This window comes from Coffea arabica, chromosome 1e (assembly GCF_036785885.1).
Source record: "Coffea arabica cultivar ET-39 chromosome 1e, Coffea Arabica ET-39 HiFi, whole genome shotgun sequence".
NCBI lineage: Eukaryota > Viridiplantae > Streptophyta > Magnoliopsida > Gentianales > Rubiaceae > Coffea > Coffea arabica.
The window spans coordinates 54,365,563-54,386,712 of NC_092311.1; the positions used below are offsets into that span (position 1 = coordinate 54,365,563).

Consider the following 21,150-nt stretch of genomic DNA (forward strand, 5'->3'; position numbering starts at 1 on the left):
GCTTTGCATAATTATTCAGACGATCGATCGATGTTTAATTCTCCGCTCGCCGGAGATCAGACAGGGGAGCTGGCGGGAGGCAAATGTAAATGTTACGGTAATGCATGTTAGTATAATGCTCGTCCGCCAATCTTCGTGCATGCAACTATCCTGTCGGATGCATAATCAAGAAGTGCCACAACTCTGAAGGAACTGGTGATGCATCATCTTTTTGGTAAATTCATTAGCGCGCACATATTGATGCAAACTAATGACGTGAATGCATCATCTCATCAATCCGGTTATGCTTATATAGACTAGTGCTTGCAATATTAATATTCTTGGATAGGATTCTGTAATTAAATGATTGCTAAAACTAGAGCAAATAAATAAATTAATCATATTATAACTTTATTACGCGGTTTGTAGTTAAAATAACACACTAAATTCATCATTAAGGAAAGCAAATAGACTACATGATTCTTTGACTAGGCGAAAAGGCCAGATAATTATATATGTATATAATTTGCATATGGCTAAGCTACGTGCTCATACATGCTAATTAATGGAAACTAGCTACTAAATCTTGAACACATAATTAATAGCTAGACGATTGCTTATGGATTTAGAGAGAATAGTAACTGGCAGTTCCATGTAGACTGTAGAGAGCTCACTACACGGGAGAGAGACGAAGCTAGCTTATTCTTCTTCTTAATCTAGTAGTACTGCAAACAAACGCCTGCAAACGCAAATTAAGTTTATAGCAGCAGACTTCTTTTAAGTCGATGGCTGGTATGGCCTGAGAAGTGGAAGGAGGGAGCCGCTTAGGTGGAGAGACATGACTTCATTGGTGGATCCAACCAGCTTCCCGCCAATGAAAACTGCCGGGATTGGCGCATTACACCCCATCCTCATCAGAGCTTTCTCAATCTCCTTTCCATCTGGATCGTGATCGATTTCATGAATATAAGGAGTAACCCCCAGCTCGTGGAACAGAATATTGACTGCGTAGCACAAGCAGCATGTGCTTTTGCTGAAAATCACCAGTCCATTCTCGGACGCCAGCCTCAGTACCTTGTCCATTTGATGATTAATTAGCTACTACCCTTCTGATTAGCTAAGATGTACACAGTACCGGACTACGAAACAGGACTGAAGATTATTGCTGGTGTCTTCGATCTTCTAGATTTGGATGTATTCGCAAACCATCAGATCCCGAATCCAAGTTGAATTCTGATCTGATGGCGGGTCTTGCTATCAAAGGCAGTAGTAGGTAAGTAAAAGGGAGAAGTTCTAATATTATAGTAGCGGTGATTTCAAAGCTGAGAGGTTGCTTGAAGTTAAGTTCTCTCGTGCTACTCTATTTATAAATAAAGCAGCTGAAACTGAAAGTGGACTACCCTCTCCGGTATAAACGTGAAAGAAAGCACATTCAAAAGATGGTGGTCTTTACCAAGATGCCCGAAAACTACTAAAGTTACTTTCAGCCTGGATACTATATTGTTCCACGCACACCAAACAAGTTGGTTCATACACATATGATATACCCTGTCACCTTTGAACAGATTCATATACGGCTGGAGACTAGAGAGCTTTTATCATTTGATTTTCAAAGGATCTATTTGATGATATTTCTTGGCTAAATTGTTGGTCAAGAATCAATTTCCCTAACAAACACTGTATTAACACCGTGCACAGTCCAGTGCCTTGTGCATGTCCGCAATATGTGGACATACATACATATATATATATATAGATAGAATATAAATCGAAGATGAATGTTATCTAAAATATTACAGCAAAAGCAGAAAATTCTTGATCCTGGGTTGTCTATCTCAACCAGATTCTCCTCTCAATTTATTCTCCGGTAGCTAGAAAGATCACAATGCGATTGCTTTCGGTGGCTCTGATTCTTTGTGCTGCACCCACTAATAATTCGCATATCACCTTTGCACCAGCCAATGTATTACTCAGGCATGAATTTGTAACTAATTTTTATATACTCTTATTGCATTTCGAACAGGGAGTGTTAGACATAAATCTAGATGAGAACGTTCACAAAATTGAAGTAGAATGAAAACGCCGTTCCGCTTCCCTTCGATGATGATTTAAAATGAGGTATATGCGCATTTATTCTGTTTGCTTTATTAAATATAGACATCTATAGATAGATTTAACTGTCTATCAGGGGAGGGGAGGGGAGGGGAAAAAAATAAGAAAAAAAAGGAGAAAAAAGCCTATTTGTATCCGTTGGATTACAATACTCAAGCCAGAATATTGGACGTAATTTTCCGCATGGAATCGTTGCTGGCTTAGAGAGCTCATTCGATGTAAATATCCTCACAGGCCCCGAGGTTCATAAGTTATTGGACTTGAAAATTGGACCGAGTCTCGAGTCACGATAGGACTCGAACTAGGACGTTTTTCCATTGCGAATGAAGCTGCAAATTATCTGCTTTCTTTGGACATGTTTGAGTATTTTCTTTGGCCATGGATTGGCGAGCCAATAGATGAAGGATTGTTGATAAGTTAGTGCTTAGAGACTACTGATCTAGTTATAGCACGATTCCAAGTAAACTATTGCCGAGAAAGGACTAAAACTACTTAAAAGTGGCTAATAACTTGCACCCCTGTATAGTTGGTAAATTTTCTGCCCAATAGAACCTCTTATCTTATGATGACTGGTTTCCTTCTTGACTAGCACCTCTGAGTAAACGAGAGGGTTTCACGCTGCGGCTGGGGGAGGGGTTGCAGGTTTGGTATTGTGTTACACTTTTCTGTTCATGATCATTTCGTTTTTAAGCCATAATACTTGAATGTTTGGATTTTCTTGGAGTAAATACGTTGCTCGGTAGCTGTTAAATTCATGTACGTGAACAGCAGAAAGCGAATAGAGGAAAGCATTCCTGAAAAGCTTAACTTTGAACCTGGAATACACAACTTGCAGTAGTTATATAAGGAAAACCTACAAGACAATTTATATATATATATATATTATATTATCTAAGAGCCAATTCTTTAAAAGTTTGGCAACCTTGACAGAAGAAAAACTAGAATGCTGAGTACCTTAAACAGCTTTTAGTCACGGTACTAGTTGTTTCTCAAGAAACAGAAAACATGGATATCGTTTACTGTTAGAACCAAATAGCCCTGGCATTAATGAGCATTTGTTTTAGAGATCCATCGACGTGAAGGGATATAACATCCTTAGCCGATCCTACAAATTCACCTCCAATAAAAACAGCAGGAACAGCCGGATTGCATCCTAAGCTCCGCAAGGCCCTCTCCATTTCCCTTCCGCTTGCATCGTGATCAAGTTCGTGAACAGCGGGACTTGCACCAAGTTCATAGAAGAGCGCCTTGATGCTGTGACACATGCAACACGAGCTCTTGGTAAAGATCACTGCTGCCTTTTTTGAAGCCAAATCTCTTATCGTATCCATTCCAACAAGCGCAGTAAAAAATGCGGAAAGCCCGTGGCCAATTAATGCTGTAGTAATGCAACTACAAGTTCAATCTTCACTTAAATTCAGAGGGCTTGTAAGGTTTAATTTCTGGGAGCTAACTAGCTGGAAGAGCTAAACTAAGCTATCAAATACTATTTGGGGAGCGAGTAAAAGTAATTGAGTCTTACAATTAGACAGACTAGACTGTGCTGTGTGGAATGCGAGTCTGAGGCTTGCCCCTGAGGAGTCGAAGCTCTCATCATCCTTTATTTATAGTGGCAGTTGACAGTTAAAGATTGGGTTGTCTATCCAGACTCCAGAGGGGCCGGGAGAGAAAACATAAAAAAAAAAAAAAAAAACTGATAGAAAAATGAAAAGGTGGAAGTTCCTTGAGATATTTGCTTGGATAAGGAAAATGTCCCCTCCCCTCCCTCCCTCCCTCCCTCCCTCCCTCCCTCTGATGATTTGCTTGATACTGACCCTTTGTGCTCATACACGCAAGTGGACACATTATCGTTTTGTAGTGGTACTGCTACTAGCTCAAATATAATTAACACTACTGCTGCTAAGGTATGACCTGACCCCTATCCCAAATTCTCAAATGTCCGTCCGTCCGTACGACATATGTCTTTGTAATCTCGCCGACTTCTTTCTGCTGAATCACTCCATTGCTTAGTTAGCTACTATCATCAGTTATCCAGTAAGGGGTAGGATATATTCTGTCATTACATAATTTTAAAGCAAAGATCGTCAGTTGATTGAGAGATCTAATCCAAGGCAGAAAAAGATCCGCATGTATACGTTGGAATAAAAAATCTGAGAAAATGTTCTGAAATGGCAACGTTTTCTTGAAATCCATGATTCTGTAGACTTATATTCCTTATAGGGAACAGGGGAGGAGACCACCCTTTTCTTTTTGCTACACATAGTTATCGTTTTGCAATGTCAACTCTCTGGGAAATTAAATCTCCGGACTAACTGGGGGAGATTTAATCAGCGAAGAATCACCATCTGATTTTTTGGAAGAACGTCTAGTTAGCAAGACACAGGGTTCCTTGCTATCGCCTCTGCACCTTCCCCTGGTCTTGTTTCTGTACGCAGGTTCGTCGCTGAGGTGTAAAGAGATAAGAGTTTATCCAATTCATACCACTTTTCTTGGCATTGGTCCCTACTCAAATTCATGGCATAAAATTCATGAAAAAGCACAGAATAAGAGAATCAGGAAATGAATTGGCCATGTAAACATGTACTGAGTGCAACAAGAAAATATGTGTGTGTGTGTGAGAGAGAGAAGAATCAGATATCAAAGAAAACATACTAATGCCATCGTACTTTGCACCCTTAAATGTATTCATGATTTATACCATCAGTATTGAACCTTGTACAGAGTGTAGATTTAGGATTGAAGGACGTGAATTTAGTCTTTCCAAACATAATAATTCCTTCCGTGTATACCATGCTACACATAGTTACCTTCTCAAAAGAAAATAACAAAATGTTTTCGTCATCTACTTGCACTGTGTTGTGTGCACTTAAACATCCATGACGAAGAAGATGTTAGATTGATGAGGAGCTTCTATTATAACGAGTGACAATTACACAGTGCAATGTAGAGTTCTACTTAACCATGAATATGCTAAAACAATAAATGTAAACCCATCCCAACCATTAATTGCATCTTACAATCAGACCTGTAATTGTAGGACCCCAAACCAATGTCGGGTAGATATATCATATATGCTTCTAGTGGATATGATGTTCGTTGACGCAGTAGGGGTATAAAGAATCTAGTCTAGGTCGTAAAAAGTTTGAAATTCGTCGAATTCTCTGGGCACATTTACATGTCATCCCGATGTGTGCATATCCAAATCAGTGGCACAAGGTGATAGGATCCAATGGTAACCCTTTTTTTGGGGGGCGGGGGGCCGGGGGGGGGGGGAGGTGCTGGCTTTTCTCATATTCGGTGTTACCGTGTCGATCTAGTGGCGAATGGGAATTCCTACCCTGCCTGTACCCTCTTATACATTAACAGCGAGAGGCCAGCACAACAGAGCAGCAGATACGATGGCAACTCATGTCATCAAGTATATGCCTAGTTCTTGTTTTTATTGATCATCCGACTCCTCAATCAGGGAGCATGCATCCTTTTCTTTCAGAAGATTCGTGCAGGCCGGGGGACTAGTCACCCTCATTTTGACTTGTACTGCCGGATGACTTGCTCCAGTCCACTCTGGTGTGTGTATTCTTATGCTTTATTGGCTTCTGATGCAGAAACTCATCGTCAGTGCACAAAGACATAGGTGTAGTTTGCCTTAATTTGCCTCTCCCATGTTAACCACGTCTATAGACATTGGCGACGCTTTTCAGATTTGCTTGTGTGATTTTTCTTTTCTTTCGTGAAAGGGTTCCCTGATGATGCTATATGCTTATCAGTTAAAAGATATCAGTAGTATATATGTACTCGCGAAGCCATCTTAAGTACTAGATTATCGTCCAAACAAAAACCATGGAATTGACCTTAATAAAAGAACACCATATATTATGTATATGCTCCCGAAGAACCAAAGCGGCATGCAGTAACTTCATGACAGAATTGCCAACCAAAGTGGCATATACGGAGGAGTAGTAAAAAGGATATGATGTAATGAATTGCCATCCTTTCTTTCTTTTCAAAGGTATAAATCCTCATGACCTAAAAAAGTACAGACGGCATATATATGTAGGGGAGAAGCGTAATGCCAATTTTGATAACAAGAAAAGATTAAAACTGCATTATTGCCATTATCTCAAGTGAGATGCCAATTGTCATATAATTCCGAGAATAAAAAGCTTTCTTCAACTCTCTGCAAGAATTGTATGGGAGAAGTCGCCGTCTTTTATGGTCCATCAATCAGTAAATTATCAAGTTAGGGGTGATGTGCTAATTTTTTAAACTCTGTGTTCATTTCAAAAATGCTAAAACGGTCAAATCTAATTACTAGAACGTCTTATGTTAGCCACCAAATTGCCCTGTTGGCTCACATAGTCATATACATGCCAGGACCCGACCCCGATCGGCCTGTACTTTTTATCCAGTTGTGTCTGACTTGCGAATTGCAGCTTCTCTTCATATCCAATTGTTCTTTTATATGCATATTGTAGAACCCGCCGAGGGCACAGTCCGAGCTGATCGCCGGACAGAGGCGGCCGAGCCGACCTGCAATAAGCCAAACAGCGAGATTAACTCTTCGTTGTGACTCCGACGCTCAAGTCAATTTGAAAATAATAGAACAGGGGGTAATGAGTGTATTGAGTTTCGTATCTTTTCTTGGTCCGTAGAGGATTTCTCCCTCTACACATACCTACCGCAGCACTGCTGAGTAGCTATATCCAAGGGGAACGACTGACTATTCCTGATCAATTCATTTTATTCAGAAGGGTGGGAGCGAAAGACAGAGAGATTTCGCTGACAACAAAAGTCTTCCTCCTCCGAGTTAGATCCTGATTCTCAATCCTTGCAACATGTAATGTAAGATGATAATAAGAGGCCCATGTCCGAAGATGAAATAGCTGATTCCAATTCATACACAAAAATTTTTCCGAGAATTGGTGCCGCCGGCCTTTTTCTTGAGCCGGATCGAGAGCAGCTTGTGCAAACTGATTCCTTCCAACACACCAATCAATAGCTGGACGCCTCGCCACCACCAGGCATACATTTTGCTATCTCCTCTCTGTGCAGGATGAATGATACGTGGCCGTAAATGGCACCCGTAATATTCCCTCCTGCATTGTCAACCCCACGTAAAACCCTAACGCTATCACCAGGCATATCTAAAAGCAAGAAACATTGACAGGTCCAAAAAAAAAAAAAAGAGAGAGAGAGAGAGAGAATAGAATAGCTAATTAGCATATTAATTTCTTCTATTGGGCTAGGCCGTACGAATATCTCTTAATTTATTCTTGTCAAGGGCCATCTCAAATTTAAGTGACCGACTTGATTATACGATTGATTGCATGAACTTAAAAAGATTACTGCTACATCAGAGTCAACTACTAATCTAATGCATGTGTATATCTTGAATGCAATGCAGGTCAACTAGACTCTGCAAAAGTGACAGCTTAATCAATGGAAATTTATCGCACGTGGAGTGCTTTAGCATTTTGCAGTGATCCATTTTTTATAATTAGCGTAGTCAAAGACCAAAATATTCTTCTCCCACCTTCGTTTAATTTCCCTTGCATGTATTGTAACTTTTCTTGCTCCTTTTCCAAGTGTGTAATTATTGCAAGTGCTCAAAACTTCCATAAGTGGGTTAAGGATCTTATCCTGCAAGATCGGCTTGCTAAGATCGTTGTTCTGACTGAGTCTTCCCCAGTACCACCGACCAGATCATTGGACGGTTAATTGGTCTTTAATTCTTTATCATGAGCGTAAATTGTCTTAGTAGCCCAATTAATTAAGGGGGATAAGCGAGCCTTGCACGTTGCTTATTTTAGCACACGCTTCTAAAAATATTGATACTATATGCTATTATGACCATTCAAGAATATATTTCGGCATCATACGAATTGAATTTCCTCTCTATATTTTAGAACATTTTCTCAATGAGCAAACAAAAATTTTAAATAATAAAAAAAATCACAGGCTTTCCAGAGAAATTCTTTAGCTTTTCTCGTCAGACTGTCTTTCGGTTCTAGACTTCTACTCTACTTGGGGAAGAACAAAAGGTACAGCATTTGGATAACACCAATATCTTTCTCCACCTCAGCAGATGCTCAAAGGTTGGCTCTATCAGGAATTCATCAGATGGAACTAGACTAGTATCAAAGATACTAGCAGTGGAAAAATCCCGCTAGCAGCTTATTACTACTGTATTCAGCTCTCTCCGCATGCACGGTAGTGGAGATGCAGGATGCGATCAGCAAAATGCAACATTTAGAAGTTAAAATGCCAAATGCGGTACAACGTAATTTAACAAAACCCACAACTTTTCTTGGGAACCTGATTTAGTTACCGTGTCTGGCCTTCTAAGCATCATGTTCAAAGCAAATGTTCATTGATGTCCTGCCAGAATGCATAACTACTCTCACTTAATTGTCTGGAGTATCAATTATTTAGCTCCAAATTTCTGAGTAAAATATAGACTACGGAGACAATTTTTGGACAAATGAGCTGGCATCTCATTACAAAAGGAGAAAATGATAGGCTGATTTCGGAATCTAGGAAATGTCTTTCAGAACAATCTTTTTAGGCTCTCTCCATCTGGAAAGAAGGGCAATTACTGAGTACTCAAACGTGTATGTGCGTGTATATATATATGTGCAGGGTGACTAAGGTCTCTTCACAGCAACAGCTTAGCTCTATCCTCAATTGTCAAAGCACATTGTTCGCCTTCTCTTTCCAGCGAGCATTTTGCTACAAATCAAGTATCAACGATCTGTAATAAACAGAGTAATGGACTCAATAACCAGATTGACAGCTGACAAGCCAGTGGTAATCTTCAGCAAATCCTCTTGCTGCATGTGCCACACCATCAAATCACTGATTCGCAGTTTTGGTGCAAACCCAACTGTCTATGAGCTTGACGAGCTTCCAAATGGGCACCAACTAGAAAGGGCACTGGTCGCGTCAGGCAGAAGACCAAGCGTGCCGGCTGTTTACATAGGGGAAGAATTGGTGGGCGGAGCAAATGAGGTCATGAGCCTCCATGTCAAGGGAAAGCTAGTCCCATTGCTGAAGCAGGCTAAAGCTATATGGGTATGACGTTAATTAACTGCAGCAAAGAATGCTCTCGCCAACTCAGATGAGACTTGATAAGGAACCTCAAACAACCACCGCATGTGGAGTAGTAGCCTTTGTGTTGGAACTAAATCTTTGTAGTCATTTATTGAGTGCCTTTTACTTCAGCATTCAATGTTTCATTTTGTACGCGTCTTCTTCATTCAGACAGCTTGAATATTAGTATCTTGAATTACTCGTTGCTACTTGAGATAAAACTTATATCACTTTCACATGCATGGGTTCAGAAAGAGAGCAAAGGTATAGAAGTCGTACATCCAAAATCCAATCTCTGTGTTCAGTTCACATTCAAGGGAAAAATGAAATTTGGTTCCAACAATGCACCCTCATACGAGTGCCATTCAATTCAAATCGGAGTGCATCAGAAGCCAACTGGATCAATCGACAATGATCCAAAGTTAATCACCAATGCAATAATAATCATCAATTATGACAAGATAACTGTATCCTAAATTCTTATGTAGACAAGTGCTCTTCAGTATCTAGTTCCATAAATTCTCTATACAGAATGAATATATCGGCGAAAAAATAGCTCAGTAAGGTATTTAGGATCAACGATTCAGAGCCTTAAGCATCATCAGTTCTGTATTCAAAGGATGCAGCAAAGGTTAAAGAAAAAGTAAAATTAAGTACCTTTTTTTTTTCCTTCCTGAGCTTGCAGTTTAATCCCCTGAAATTCCATTCATGGGAGAATACACAATTTTTTTCTCCATTAACTTGGGAAGTACGTACATCGAATTATCACATGATTTCCCCTTCTTCTGAAAATTTTAAGGGCGTAGTTTTCTTTCTTTCTTTCTTTTTTAAATTTCCCTGGGTAATACTAGGCCTACTAATACACAACCTTCCAAGTTAACATCAAACTTCTTTCTTCTCATGATAATTAGATCAAAGCTCAAAATCAAAATATTGCTTCACACTACAAAATTCAAATAAAATTTGACGAATTCTACATACAAACATAACGAGATCGCATTAGCACCACTAATATTGAAATATCGATATTGATACTTACCAAAAAAGATATTGAAATATTGACAACACCCTTGTTAAATTTGTTTAATCACGTAAGAGAACAAAACAGAGTACACATATTTTACTCCAACCACAATGTAAGAGAAAATAGAGTATTTATTCTCACACGAATTTAACGAAAAACAAAAGGCAACGATAGATATCAATTGGAATTTAATAGAGGTGTCCGTTGACTCCGTCCTATGATAACGACGGCCCAAACTTACAGGAAAAGTGAAAGAAAGCCCCCGGGGCTAGAGCGGGTGGTTGTAGCCCAGTTGGGTGAGAGCCTCCGCAAGCGTTCGAATCCGAGTTAAACATTGGTCGGATGATGTTGGGCAGCCTCTCTCTCGATCTGCAGTGGGATTAGTTGGGGTCGTCAGGTATTACCAGTCCCAAGACCCCAGATACCCACTGTAAAGACAAAAAAAAAAAAAAAAAAATCATAGATAGGGCGTCAATTGAATTTTTTGAGTCAGGTTTATGAATTTTCCAATATTGGACTTTGAGCTCATGTTAAAAAGATTCAAATTCAACTCACACTATTATATATGAGGTTCGGGTTTAAATTGAGTTTGGCCCAAACTCATAATTAAATACATAATTATATATAATATATATTTTTATAATTATGAATTAATACAAATTTACATATAAATTATTAACATTTTATGTCATAATGTGTACTAGTATTCAAGGTACACACTAATGTCTGTGTAACTAATAAAAAAAATATTTGTGAAATATTTTGAATATATTTATTGAAATCATTTTCAAGAAACTTGGTTTTATTATTTTGAAAATACATATGCAGAAAAATTTACCAAAATAAATGTTATAAAAAGTAGTAGTTATTTATAACCATAATTTGTAGTTGTTAATTAAAATTAAGATTTATTAAATAAGTTAAAAAATAGAATATGAAAAAATCATATTGATAGTGGATAGTGATCAAAGATAAATTGATTTTTGTCTACACCATAACTTCCCTCGTCATTAAAGGTAGTTTAGAAAGTATATAAAGTGACAGATTTTTGTTTATCTCAAACCCTCTCCTCTCCCTTTATATATAATATAGATAATTATAAATTACAATTATTATTACATTTTTTTACATATATAATTATATTCATATATGGGCTGATCCTTAATCGAATCTGAGCCTAATATAACTCAAGTTTAGCTCATATTTAATTCGAATCTAATATTTAGATCCAAACTCTATTCGATTCAATTAAAACTTGGGTTCAATGAATTTTTTTTGTGCTAAATTAGTAGAATTTGGGCTGACCCGACTTTATTAATGGTCCTAATCATTGACTACTATTAATATTGAGCAATAAGTTTCAACACTAACCAATACCTGTTGCAATTGCCACTATTCGGTGTCAAATTCAGTGCCAATCCCACTTATCACGTGATGGTAGAAGAAATTTAAATAAACAATACATGACAAATTAAATAAACAGGATACTTGACATAAATATAAAAATAGCACTGAATTGTCACCGTAAAAGTGGTCCTAAGAATCCCGTGTGAACAAATACAGGGAAAAAAAAAATTCTCCAGTGTAATTTAGTAGCCTGTCCCGCGGTTCAGCTGAGCGATTTGTCATGTAACAACACTACCATGTATATTCCAATTACTGATATTACCAAAATTGAATTGACCTGAATTAAACGCCGACCACACGATGTCATGTGGCGGTGGTGAAACCGGAAACTCCCTCTTCTCAACTGTCTTGATACTCTCCTCCTACTAGACTGCTGCTACTTCTGATTCGCATGGCTTCACCTGCAGTTCCACCAACTTCATTACCAACTCTATTAAAGGATCGCCATACCCAGAGTCATCGAACTCAGGGCTACTCAGCTTCAGTGACAAAACATGGAAAGGGTTTAAACCGCGGGCATCTCCGTATTTATGCTGTAGCAGCAGCAGCCGCAGCACAGGGTCCAAACCAGCGACGAAGGGCACCGCCTGGAGTTGACACAAGAATCCACTGGGAGAACGAGGATGAGGGATGGATAGGAGGTCCTAAATCACAGCCAACACAAGAGCAGCTCAAAACCGACCAGAATCTCTTAGGTCAAAACTTCTCCGACCTTCTAAACAGTTCATCGGATTCTCATTATCAGTAAGTCTTCCTTCCCCCCTCCTTTTCCTGCTGTGATATTATGTCACCTTTTCTTAGTTTTTTCTTGCCGCCCCGATTGCTTCCCTGGTTTCCGTGGCTGCCCTTTCTCCCTCTTGGGTCATGCACCTCAAAGTTCCTTGTTCAAAGAATCTTGTGAGGAGCAGCCAGTCAATCATTACAGAATACTATAATTAAATCCACTATGTGAAAAGTGTGCGCCAAAAAATCTCCCTGTACTGCTATTAAGTGAATTACAAGCTTACACACCTTTTTCCTGTATTCCTTTTCCCCTGGGTGAGGGTGGGTTTTTTTTCTTTTTTGGGGTTACGAACTATAGGTGCCAAGCTAAATTTCCTGCTACTTTCTACCAGGTTCTTAGGAGTATCTGCAGAAGCAGACATGGAGGAAATTAAAGTTGCTTACAGGAGATTATCAAAGGAATATCATCCAGACACGACATCACTTCCTCTTAAAGCAGCATCAGACCAATTCATGAAATTAAGGGAAGTGTATGACATCTTAAGCAACGAGGAAAAGCGCAAGTTTTATGATTGGACACTTGCCCAGGAGGCAGCTAGTCGTGAAGCGGACAAAATGAGAAAGAAGCTAGCAGACCCATATATGCAAGACGTAGATAATTGGGAATCCATTCCAGACATGGTAGATCGTCTTGGAGGCAGAAACATGGAACTGAGCGATCAGGCAAAATCAGCTTTGACCTTTGATGTTTTGATCATTCTATTCTCAATTTGTTGTATTGTATACGCATTGTTTTTCAAAGAATACTAGATCAAATGAACTCTGCAGTCAAGTGTATAATACCATTTGCTAGCATTGATGATGAAATCTCCCGGGCTGAAAGAACGAAAGATATGATATCAGAGACTCTATAGACCTGTCTCCGAACTTTTTAACTCCCACTCCCCTGCAAGATTGAAATTCTATCCCCTTTCTTCTGGCATTAACTTTTGCAGAGATGAAATGCAAAAACTTTTGCCAATTTCATTCACCATACTGATTTAAATGCTGTAAAAAGGCATGGTATCCTTTATCAAACAAGTCACATCTTCCATAAAAGTTGTAGGAGGTGAAGTATAAGTGCTTATTTTGGAACCAAACAACTGGTAAACCTAACATGGCATGACACAGCTATCATTTGAAATGCAGATTCAAAACTGGATCAACGCAAAAAAGAAGCAATATGGTAACATATGTTGCAATTCAGACAGGGAAAACTATAGACTTTATACATGATCGTTCCCTTTATCATGTTGGACTGAAGAAATAATTGGACTGGCAATTAGTAATCATTTATCAATAAATTCTTTGAAGATGGGGCTCTGCTGCTCAACTTTAGCGTTCCTTCGCCAATTCTCTACTGCCGTCATTACGGTAGAATTTGCCTTGCATATCTCTTCTGGAGAGAACTTGTGTTCTATTATTCCCAAAGGACCTGGTTGCAAAACCTTGATCACAGTTTCCATATCCTGTTCCAGTTTTCTGCAAAACAGAGGGAAGCACTTTGAATGTTCTCTACAGGGAAATGCAAAAAGGGAAGGTGCCCTCAAAACAAAGGTCCAACTAGATGGACAACATGCATCTAACAGGTGTTCTACTGCATTTTTTTCATATATTTTTTAATGCACAAAATTGTAGCTTTTATTGATAAGAAAAAGAGACACAAAGAGAGATAAGCCTCAGCATTACAAATGCTAAACAGCAAGACAAATGCTAAACAGCAAGAAACTCAAACCTCAACACATGCAGCCTACCTAAGACAATTACACAGTACAGGAATTACTCAAAAAGTGTCAAAACGCAAGCTCCACTCAATGGCTAAACCCCAATTCTCACGAGTTCTCTCAACTCCCTTCATTGCTCCACAAGCAGTTCTTACATCTTTGACTATAGCTGCGCATACCTCAGATAAAACAACTGGAGAATCCTAACGAATATACAAGCATTCCTACACCTCCGCACATAGTAGAGTAGACTGAACACACACACACATACCCTATCTAAGACAATTATACAGTACAGGAATTACTCAAAAAAGAGTCAAAAAGGCAAATTCCTTGATTCAAAAGGTTACACTATCAACCCTCAACCTTACTTGTGAGGATCAATTATATAGCTGTTCAAAGGTATTTTATGTAAGTAAACTCATAGGACACAGCACTAAAACGCAAGCAAGAAACATAACAAGGAAAATCTACGGATAGCTAGTCGATGTATTGAGCTCTTGCCAATTCTACGAACACTCAGGCAATACAATACACAGAAGAGGATACACTAAGAGAATCCGTAAAAGGTAAAGACAACACACCCCACCCCCAGCCCCTTCGAAAAACACATTTAAAAACAAAAAAAAAAAAGAAGAAGAAGAAGAAGAAGCTAAATCTAACATGTGTATATTCACCAAATCCACAATGCTCGTCTTGTTCATCAGACAGCAGAAACCAACTAAAGGAAAATCAATAAAGTTCACAGAAGGCGCCACTTGTCCACAAATAAGCTCTCAAGATTAAAGATTCAAAATTTCAGAAAGGAAATATTCAGCCTGATTATAAGCTCAACTGATTTAGCACTAAAATAATTCGGACTCTCGATTTCTAGGCTGCCAATTGCAGCGGAGTAGCAAAAATCCTCAATCCCAGTCGTCTTCGAAGAAAACGAGAAACAAAATGTCAATTTTTCCGTTAATGAGGAGGAAGTGAAAGGAATCTACCTGAAAAGCCCCGAGAAGGGCAGCGAGTTGGCTACCCTCCTTAATGAAAATGCCATTCTTGCTAGTAATAATACACACTTTCACCAATTTAACACCACTACCATCAAACTGGAAACCCCCCCAACTCTGATTCGGGGATTATTGATGTTTCCCTTAATTCTTGACAAAGCAACCTAAAGAACAAAATATAAGAGATCCAAGCCTGAACTTGGAAATCCAGCCAGAAGATAAGAGATCCAACTCCTTTTACTCGCCTCCGCTGTTAAACCCGCGTGTTAATGGGCTCTTAACCAACTACTTTCTTCAGTGATCTGTCATGGTAACTGGCCCAAAGGCCTACTTTTTTTTTCTTTTTGGAACGTAATGGCGCGCGTATTAATGGCCCAAAGGCCTACTTTTTCTCACTAGTTAATTAAAAAGTAGCGTGTAATCAAATATTGAAGAACCCAAACTGGAAATATAATTAATTTTTACATCTCATGAAAACTCTCTCACACACCTCAGAATACAACAGGAATAATACATAGTTTGTTTGGGTGTATCCTTTTTTTCAAGATTCTATATAGAAAAGGAAAAAGAAAGGGCTCACGACTACCAAACAAAAATCACAAAGCCGATCTATACAGAGTATATCATCCACGCTTTCACGGTTACGACTCATGAGACAGAGTGACGCCTTCTCCTTTGGAAAGGAAATCGCGTTTCTGAATGAGCTTTGCCTCCAATAGGCTTTATGTCAATAATCCGGAATAATGAATTTAGCTTGCTTAACTTCTTGGTGAAAGATTTGAATAACTTGTTGGTGGGGTGAGATCTAACCAGCTCCTGTTTCATGGAAACGTGATCTTTCTCCAAATCTGTTAGCCTCATCCTCATTCTTGCCACTTCAAGCTTCAATTCTCTGTTTTCTCTTCTGACTGATGCGTAGTTGTCTCTTGGTGAGATGCATCCGCTTCCTGCGCCGCTGCCTGATCGCTGAGGGAATTGACCGTTCATCATCGACCCAAAAAACAATTGATTATGGCCTCCATTCATTGCATTCCGCAGCCTGATTTGCTCAAAATACAGCACCTGAACTGCCATCTGCACGGGCAACCGTTCATTCTGAGCCGCATGGCTGCAAGCTTCTTGAGACAGTTTCTGACAGTCGATTGTCTTGCATAGCCTGTACCTTTCAGAGTCCTTGATGTTGGGGTGAACCTACCATTAATACAGGAAATTATATCACTAATCTTGTCAATTTAGAGACACTTCTTTCCTGCCAAGAGTACTTACTGGCGGCAGTGGACTTCTTAACCAGAAAATGCTCAGAATGAGAGAATTGCTCACCTTGAGAAATATGTCAACAGCACGATATAATCCATCATAGACCACACGAGCGTGATCTGGAAGCAACTCTGCCAATGCTATAAACTTCGACGCTGTAAAGTTTGAATCTAGTGCAACCTCTGCAAGATAATTGTCCAACAATTTTGACACCTTAAATATTGAGCTTTGTTTAGGTGATCCTGGGCTGTCAAAGTCGTACACCATTTCACTTTCATCCCTCATTTGATGATCCTCTTCGTCATCCTCGTCCAGATTCAAGAAAAAAGAGAAAATCCTCAAGACTGACTCAGTGTCGTACAACGGTGTGTGGTTGTTTCCATGTGAATGTGCAGGAATCAGAATATCCTCAAGAATTGCCTGATCTAGCTGCAGGCCGATCCGCCTCTCTAGATCAGATCTGCACGACGTAGATGCTAAAGACGCTATTGCAGATTTTAACAAACTTGAAAGAAATGCCATTGGAACCACACTTTTCCTTGACTGTGTTGGCAGTAAACTTGCTATTGTTTCAACAGTAATCCTTTGTTTCTTCTGCAAGTCTGGATCCAAGAAAGTACCTTTAGTGAGTTGAGGATCCCTTACGATGAGCCCTTGAAGGGAGTTCTGGGCATAGTTAATTAAAATCCTGCTAATTATGTCCGGTTTCAGACCCTTTGTCTTAACTGCTGACAGAACTCTTTGGAAGAAATCAAGATTCAGCACTGTGAGAGACTTCCCCCACCAGTCTGACGGTGTTTCAGCCTCCATGTTTTGGATTGGTTTTGAAGGGAAGTTATATTCCAGCTTGGATAAGCCTGAGGTTAGCTGCTCTTTACAAGCATTGTTTGCAATTGCATTAATTAGCCTGCTAACCAGGTTAACTTCCTCTGAGATCGGTAGGAGGCTTTCACAGTTGTGAAGTACAGATACAGAGTTGGAAATGTTTGGGAACACGGAATCCCTCAGATATACTTCAACTCGGGTTTCCAAGTTCTTCTCAGAAAATTCTTCTGTCATTTCCAAAAAATGGGCTACACATCGCAGCATGGCAACATTTGATACGGTAATCTCAGTGTTCACTCCATAACAGAATTTTGCAGCCAGCTCAAATGCTTCTGATCCACCAGGAATGCCATGGAGGTTCAGTCTTGAAATTTTCGAATCCTTGGCTTCTAGCAACAATTTCCTTATTCTACCACTTCGAGAAACTAGAGGGAACTGTAAAAGATTGTTAGTAATGTCTAACAGTCCTGCACAAGCGTCATATACATGAACTGCTTGATCATTTAATATTCTACGATCAAATTCGACATATGCACCTTTTCTACAGCAAGTAGTCTCAGTTTTTTGTCAAATAACTAAAAGAGCAGAATACAATTATGAAGCCTGATTTATTTTTTTTTTCTTATATGATCTTACCTTGTGAAGCGAAAAAGTTGTTGCGCTGACTTCGATTGTAAGATCACTAGAAACATCTGATATAGGCCTGCAAAGGGGGGAAAAAGGGGGGATGGTCAAATGAGTACAAGAGCTCGCAGTAGAAGTTCAGAAAGAAGAAAGAGTCGTTGGTAACAAAGCATACATGGCTGTTAACTTGAATTACAACCTAAAAGAGAAAATATCATTGTTTTCTTTTCTCAATGCACGAGTGAACGAAGATATTTTTCCAATTAAGTGAACTTCAATTGAAACTCCATAAAGCCCTTAGCCCGTTTTTCTTTGTCATCTTCTTAGTGGTTGGTTAACTGGTACTTACACATGGATGGCAGCATCTGAAACGCTTGAGACATAAATTGATAACGGGTGGGACAGCTTATAGTTTTTGCAAGGCATAGAAAAAGTTTCACCTGAAATTGAACTCTAACCACCTGTTGTGTTGTCATTTTAGGCCAATCTTGTGAGTTCAGTCACTTTCCAACAGCTACTGCGTATGGTAGCTGTCTGAGGAACTCCGGGCAAGAAGATTGCAAATCGAGGCTGAGCCTCAAGTTATGACATCTGAAATCTAAGTGCCAAAAGTTTCAAGGCTAAAGGCTGACGCGTCCTAATCAATCATTTAAGCATTAAGACGATCATGGGATCTGTTCGCTTTCTTTGATCATATGTTCACATTGATTGGTTGGACACTTGGACCCGAGACAGAGACTTGCGATACTATCATCCGACACGGAACAACATTTTGGGAGCCAGCTACAATAGAATCTGGATTCTGAGATTATATGGTCAATCCCTCCTTTAAAAGCTTCCAGGAAAAGCCCCACCCACCACACACACCAAAAAAAAAAGAAGTGAGGAGGGGGGAGGGGGGGGGAACTATTTATGTATGTTATCATTAGAAGTATACCCACTTGAAACCGTAAGTGAAAAATGAAAATGATAGTAGTAGTAGAAAAGAATGAGGTTCCTTTTACTGTGAACGAAAGTTGCAATATCCATCCATGTAAATAAACCTGATTAGTTGAATAACTGGGACAGAAATATATTCTGATAAGAAAGGAATCATGTGGTACAATACGATGTGATGCAGGCAAATCCTTGGGGACTAGCAAGAAAGAAGAAAAAAAACAAGGTCGGTCGGCAAGTGGGTAAAATTACGCCACTGGTACTTTGAGACGAGAAGTGCATCTGACCATGTCCGCCATTGACCTCTGCCTATAATCTTCAAAATGCACTTGATCCACAAGCCAGTTAAACAGATGCAGGGGAACCCAAAAAACTAGGCAGAACTAGAATCTAGCAACCCAAAAAAAAAAATTGTACCAAGGGACTAAAATGACTGAAGATGACAACCAAGTATCCAAAATTATATATGGTTAATGTACGTCCGTCGACGCATAGGAAGGAAGCAGCATTGCAAAGCAAAAGGAAAGTAAAGTTACCATTCGGTTACATGTCTTGCACTGGAACTGGGGCGGAATGATCTCTTTCCTGATATGCTTGGCTTCAGCTCACCTACGGTAACTACTCCCATCTCCTCCACCGGCTCCCAGCTAAGCTAGTTCAGCCTTTCTCTCCTGATAACGTACATATGTCTCGCCGGCATAGCTTAGACCTTAGCTTGTCAAGGAAAAAAAAAAATGCACACGCTAACCAGGAAGACCTTTTGTGGCCGTGGTGTGGAAAAGGCTAAAATTGAGGAAGGAAAGGAGGAGGAGAAAGGCAGAAAGGTAAGCTAATGAAAGGAGTGAGGAGAAAGGCACATGAACTCATGCAAAGATTGAAAGGGGTTTGGGTTGAATTGAAATGGTTGTGTTGCGTGGCGCTTTAATGAGTGTTTCCATATTCAATTTGGTTAAATCTCTAATGAAAAGTCAAGAAAATGCGTCAACTTTTCGGTGAAAGTTGGGGGGGAGAACTCATGAGGAGCGACTTTCTCGCTACATGCATCCCTTTACTTACTGTTCTTTTCTTTTTCTTTTTTTTTTTTTTTTTTTTGCTTTTGTGTTTGGGGGAGAGGAGAGGAGAGATTTAAAAGGAAAGCGGGATTCCTCCAAGAATTGCAAGTGCTTTTGGGGTCTGTAATCATAGCCTAGCGAAAGCCAACGCATAAAGATTACCTTAAAATATTCCTAAATTATGTGTAAAGCTGATTTAAGTGGAGTATCTTAAAATAGACTCCGATTAGGGCTCATGATTAGAACCGCAGTAAATCATTAGGTTAAATGTCGGACGACTGCTCATTTTGCAGAGGACCACCACTGTGACTCTGCTGCGCTGCTCCTCCACCTCCTCCTCCTCCTCATTCCTCTTTTCCTTTTGCCCTTTCTCATTCAAAAAAATAAAGTATGGTATATCAAGAATTATGCTAAAGAAATAAAAATAATATTTGGCACGATACTTATTAACCAATCGAAGTTAAAAAATAAAAAATAAAAACCATCGAAAATCAACTAGAATTTGGAGAAGTCATGAACGTGGAACTAATCATATATATATATATATAATAAAGTCGTATCCTCATACTTATCCTTTCATATTTTCTCTTTTCTACGTGACTTAACAAGACGACAAGTAGTTTCCTACGTGACTTGCTCCTTTTTTGTTTGGATATATATCAATTCTTATTTCCTATAAAAATTCTTAATATTATATTATTCTTATTTCCTACCCAAAAAAAGAACTGGAAAATAATGCGATATAAATAAAATAGACATAAATCTCCTCCATTAGATATATAGGAATAAATGATAATATATTTTTTTATAGTATCCTATTCTTTCTTTTTTTTAACAGTTCATCATAGATCCTTTTTATTTTAAGATAATCTACCCATATATAGAACAACATACAAACAATCTAGACATGAAAATTAAAGAAAGTTAGTCCGAGAAAGTTTTTACAAGACTCACAGTCCGCATGCATAATTGATGTACAAAGAGAAATGACACTTGATCTGATTGAAAAATTCTGGAAAAGTCCATAAAGAAAATGGAGTGTCATCAACCAAAGAAATAAAATCCCATTATCATAGCTAAAGAAAGATGAGATAAAACATTAGATATTTGTTGAAGTTTTGCACCCCGAAAACCCCTACCCGACCCTCCATCCGTAGTGTCCTCCGTTCGTCTTTTTTTTAATATATTTCTGCTAATAATTCCTTAATCACAATACATCTCTGCCCAGATGGTGGGGAGTATTTTGTGTGTGGACCCACATCATAGGAGTCCATGCACTTAAAGGACTCGATATAGTGGAGGTGGTTTTTTAAGGTCGGTAAAATCTATCTTGATAACGCATTTGTAAATTTATTACGTACAGG

The 21,150-nt window shown here is 39.0% G+C and overlaps 6 protein-coding genes across 9 annotated transcripts; 2 read left to right on the forward strand and 4 right to left on the reverse strand.

Annotated features, from left to right (window-relative positions):
• Positions 1-468: 468 nt before the first annotated feature.
• On the reverse strand, positions 469-1,334 carry LOC113717505 (glutaredoxin-C13-like). The gene has a single exon (XM_027242269.2). It carries the CDS (start codon positions 1,060-1,062, stop codon positions 757-759), a length of 306 nt encoding a protein of 101 aa, XP_027098070.1. The 5' UTR covers positions 1,063-1,334; the 3' UTR covers positions 469-756.
• A 1,578-nt stretch (positions 1,335-2,912) lies between these two features.
• LOC113690060 (glutaredoxin-C11) lies at positions 2,913-3,680 on the reverse strand. Its single transcript, XM_027207878.2, has one exon. The coding sequence runs from the start codon at positions 3,420-3,422 to the stop codon at positions 3,114-3,116; it is 309 nt and encodes a 102-aa protein (XP_027063679.1). The 5' UTR covers positions 3,423-3,680; the 3' UTR covers positions 2,913-3,113.
• A 5,057-nt stretch (positions 3,681-8,737) lies between these two features.
• LOC113690069 (monothiol glutaredoxin-S2-like) lies at positions 8,738-9,376 on the forward strand. Its single transcript, XM_027207889.2, has one exon. The coding sequence runs from the start codon at positions 8,860-8,862 to the stop codon at positions 9,166-9,168; it is 309 nt and encodes a 102-aa protein (XP_027063690.1). The 5' UTR covers positions 8,738-8,859; the 3' UTR covers positions 9,169-9,376.
• A 2,479-nt stretch (positions 9,377-11,855) lies between these two features.
• On the forward strand, positions 11,856-13,201 carry LOC113717551 (NAD(P)H-quinone oxidoreductase subunit T, chloroplastic-like). Its single transcript, XM_027242287.2, has 2 exons — positions 11,856-12,355; positions 12,727-13,201. Exons 1-2 carry the CDS (start codon positions 12,003-12,005, stop codon positions 13,142-13,144), a joined length of 771 nt encoding a protein of 256 aa, XP_027098088.1. The 5' UTR covers positions 11,856-12,002; the 3' UTR covers positions 13,145-13,201.
• A 198-nt stretch (positions 13,202-13,399) lies between these two features.
• Positions 13,400-15,386, reverse strand: LOC113717556 (uncharacterized). Its single transcript, XM_027242302.2, has 2 exons — positions 15,084-15,386; positions 13,400-13,855 (listed from the first exon to the last, which is right to left on the reverse strand). Exons 1-2 carry the CDS (start codon positions 15,137-15,139, stop codon positions 13,663-13,665), a joined length of 249 nt encoding a protein of 82 aa, XP_027098103.1. The 5' UTR covers positions 15,140-15,386; the 3' UTR covers positions 13,400-13,662.
• A 134-nt stretch (positions 15,387-15,520) lies between these two features.
• Positions 15,521-19,700, reverse strand: LOC113717521 (BTB/POZ domain-containing protein At1g03010-like). Of its 4 annotated transcripts, none has more exons than XM_027242270.2 (4): positions 19,271-19,700; positions 17,811-17,877; positions 16,413-17,609; positions 15,521-16,283 (listed from the first exon to the last, which is right to left on the reverse strand). In XM_027242270.2, the coding sequence occupies exons 1-4, from the start codon at positions 19,360-19,362 to the stop codon at positions 15,741-15,743; spliced, it is 1,899 nt and encodes a 632-aa protein (XP_027098071.1). In that variant the 5' UTR covers positions 19,363-19,700; the 3' UTR covers positions 15,521-15,740. The 4 variants fall into 4 exon arrangements, with proteins under 4 accessions (XP_027098071.1, XP_071921178.1, XP_027098072.1 ...); XM_072065077.1 differs by lacking the exon at positions 19,271-19,700 and adding an exon at positions 18,239-18,789; XM_027242271.2 differs by lacking the exon at positions 19,271-19,700 and adding an exon at positions 17,974-18,023.
• Between the last annotated feature and the right edge of the window lie 1,450 nt (positions 19,701-21,150).